Source organism: Fopius arisanus, unplaced genomic scaffold (genome assembly GCF_000806365.1).
Source record: "Fopius arisanus strain USDA-PBARC FA_bdor unplaced genomic scaffold, ASM80636v1 scaffold00748, whole genome shotgun sequence".
NCBI classification, from domain to species: domain Eukaryota; kingdom Metazoa; phylum Arthropoda; class Insecta; order Hymenoptera; family Braconidae; genus Fopius; species Fopius arisanus.
In genome coordinates, this window is record NW_011888487.1 from 1 (window position 1) to 2,798 (window position 2,798).

Below are 2,798 nucleotides of genomic sequence, written 5' to 3' on the forward strand. Positions count from 1 at the left end.
AAAAAAATTCATAATTAAAGAGGAAAATTCAATTAGTAATTAATCATTTTCGGGAAGAAATGACTTGAAGGATTAATGATGGCGGTAGAAACAAGGAAATAATCACACTTTCAGTGCTAACCACTGAAATGATTAAGATAATTTTTGGGGCTACACAATTTGACCATTGAACTCAAATACAATAGAATAACAAACCTCAAACGGACATAGTTCAAGCGATTAACGGTTTCCCTCACGCACGGTGAATCCCCTCTTTCGTCCACACGCACATCCACAAATTGTCCAACTCATCGCTGTTCTATCAACACAAGTATCAGATCACACAGACGTAACCAGTGCCCCAGGGTTTTGAGTTCCAGTGGGTTTATGTCAGTCGAGTGCCGGCCAACGGCTGTTTCTCCGATAAATTCCTCAACTCGGCATTAAAACATCAAAATTCTTCAGTTAAAAATCCAAATCTCCATCTCCACTCCGACCGGCAAAATGTATTCAAAATGGTCATTGATTCTGGTGATTGCAGCTGCTGTGAGTGCGTCAAGAGGATGGACTGTTGGTAATGGAGTTAATTATCAATTGACAACTATTGTCCTGTCGAGAGAGTCTGGTATCCCAAAGTCCAGTGGTGATGTGGGATTTCAATACACTGGAGAACTGAGTGTCGCTGCTGTTTGGCATGATCCAAAGGATCTTGATACGATCCTCCTGGAAATTAAGGTATTGTTTACTGCAACTATGCTTTATCCATTGTTTATGCTACTAAAAATAATAAACACTTTCAATTTGTATTTTCACTTATATCGTTTGATCTTGAGGAATAAATTATCACTATACTTTAGCCAAGAGGTACGTCGCTCTACGGGTACTCAAGAGATTCATTTTAAATTCGACTTGGGCCTTACTTTAGGGCCTTAGATCTTACTTGACTACTTCTGATCGCCAAATGGTACTTAGGGATTAACTTTCATTTTTATAAATTTAATTTGTCATTAAAATACTTTTCTCTTCTCTTTTTAGTTAATAATATTAATTGGGAATTAATTAGGTGAATTATTAATTGGGGTAATGCCGAATAAAAATCAGTCTGCGGTATAAATTGAAAAACGAAATGCCTGAAGATTTATCCGCGCACTTTTCAGAATTACAGATCATAAAAATGTTAAAAATAACAACAAACAAACCGTAAAATATAAAATGAATTTTTAATCATATTCATTTAATCGCAGACAACTCAGAAGTTATGATCCGGTCAATTTCCGGTAATCGTCGAGTTTTACCGTCTCAATCACCGGAATTGATACTGAATTTTTAATTTTTACTGATACAGGAAATAATTTGTCCAGCATGATAATGAACTTCAGTAAATCAATTAAAACGTCACGACGACGACAATAAAGTCAGTAAAACTTCCTTTTGTTGAGTTCCATCAACTATCGTAATGAGTTTAGTTGAGGAAAAAATTACGGAGTGCATATGTCCGTCAGTAATTCCGTATTCATACGCCACGCGTTTTCAGTCTTTATCAACTTCTATAATAAGATGACGAAAGTATAGGGTGAGGTAGTCGAGTCATTTTGATAACCTTCGGTTCGACGATTGCGGGTATTTAACTTATCATTGAGGAATTTATTAAATACCGATGAGTTGAAGCAGAAATTGCAAAAATTTTGGTACATCACTTTGAGAAATAGTTTGATACATGGATATTGTTCTGAATGATTCAGCTGATCAGTCCCCAACTGTACATAAAATCCCGAAAGGCCCCGGAGCCGGAGGGATTCGTGGAGCACTCGTCGAAGCTAGACCAAGTCCCCCAGCATCCGATCTACCTGCTGTGGAGGAACGGCGAGATCCTCAAAGTCTTTCTGAGTCCAGACGAGACGATTTCTTCCGCGAATCTCAAGCGAGGACTCGCTAGTCTTTTCCAATACAAAACCCTCGATGGACATCACCAGGAGCATGACGCCTCAGGCCTCTGCAAGGTCACCTACGAATCCAGAACTCCTCACACCATCACCAAGTCCAAACACCATTGCAACGTCAACCTGTCGCAGCTCCGGAATCAGCACCCGAATCCGATCCTGGGAGTCAAACTCGACAGCACTAGATTTGCGGTGTATACGTTGGACCCTTTGCTCATACCGACAAAAATCGAAGAGACTGAAATCCACGAGGTGACGCTCCAGGCAAAACCAGAGGTTGGAGCGACAGTCACCACTCAGAGAATCCTCCAGAAGACTGCAAGTATCACTGTGTCAAGAATCGACGGCAGCAATATCAGAGACGCCATTGCCCACCTACAACCTGGGTACAGGGAAGTGGAGATCGATCTTCAGGTCGAACCGATTACCTGTCCAGAGTCTGGCTGCCGAACGGTACGTGAGCCGAATTGTCACATTTTTCTTATTGTTTCATCGTGCAATAGCATTATGAGGATTAATCATGACGATTGGATCATAAACCCTTTTCTTTTCAGCTGGAGCAAGTTATCGACCAAAACCGCGAGGCCCTAGACGTGTCCGCCCTGGGAACAGCCAAATCCGCAACAGCATTCCTGAAGCTAATTCCCCTGGTGCGTGACGCTTCCGCCGATGAACTCACAAGGATCCTGAAGAGTCCACGGAATCTTCCCCTAAAGACCCAACTCCTGGACATTTTAGGATCAGCATCGACCTCCGCAACTCATCAGGCAGCTATGAAGATTCTCCGTCAAGATGAGACTGGTGACGAAATGGAGCGATATCTGTGGGCGCTTTCGATGTCCCCAGTGCCACATCCGGACATTATCAAAGATATTCTGA

General features: G+C 41.7%; 1 protein-coding gene across 1 annotated transcript; it reads left to right on the forward strand.

Annotated features, from left to right (window-relative positions):
* Nucleotides 1-520: 520 nt before the first annotated feature.
* On the forward strand, nucleotides 521-2,794 carry LOC105273058 (microsomal triglyceride transfer protein large subunit; the record flags this gene model as incomplete). Its single annotated transcript, XM_011315294.1, is given in 3 exon segments — nucleotides 521-714; nucleotides 1,722-2,372; nucleotides 2,474-2,794. Coding segments are annotated over 3 exon segments (1,166 nt in total), but the record flags the coding sequence as incomplete, so codon positions are not given.
* Between the last annotated feature and the right edge of the window lie 4 nt (nucleotides 2,795-2,798).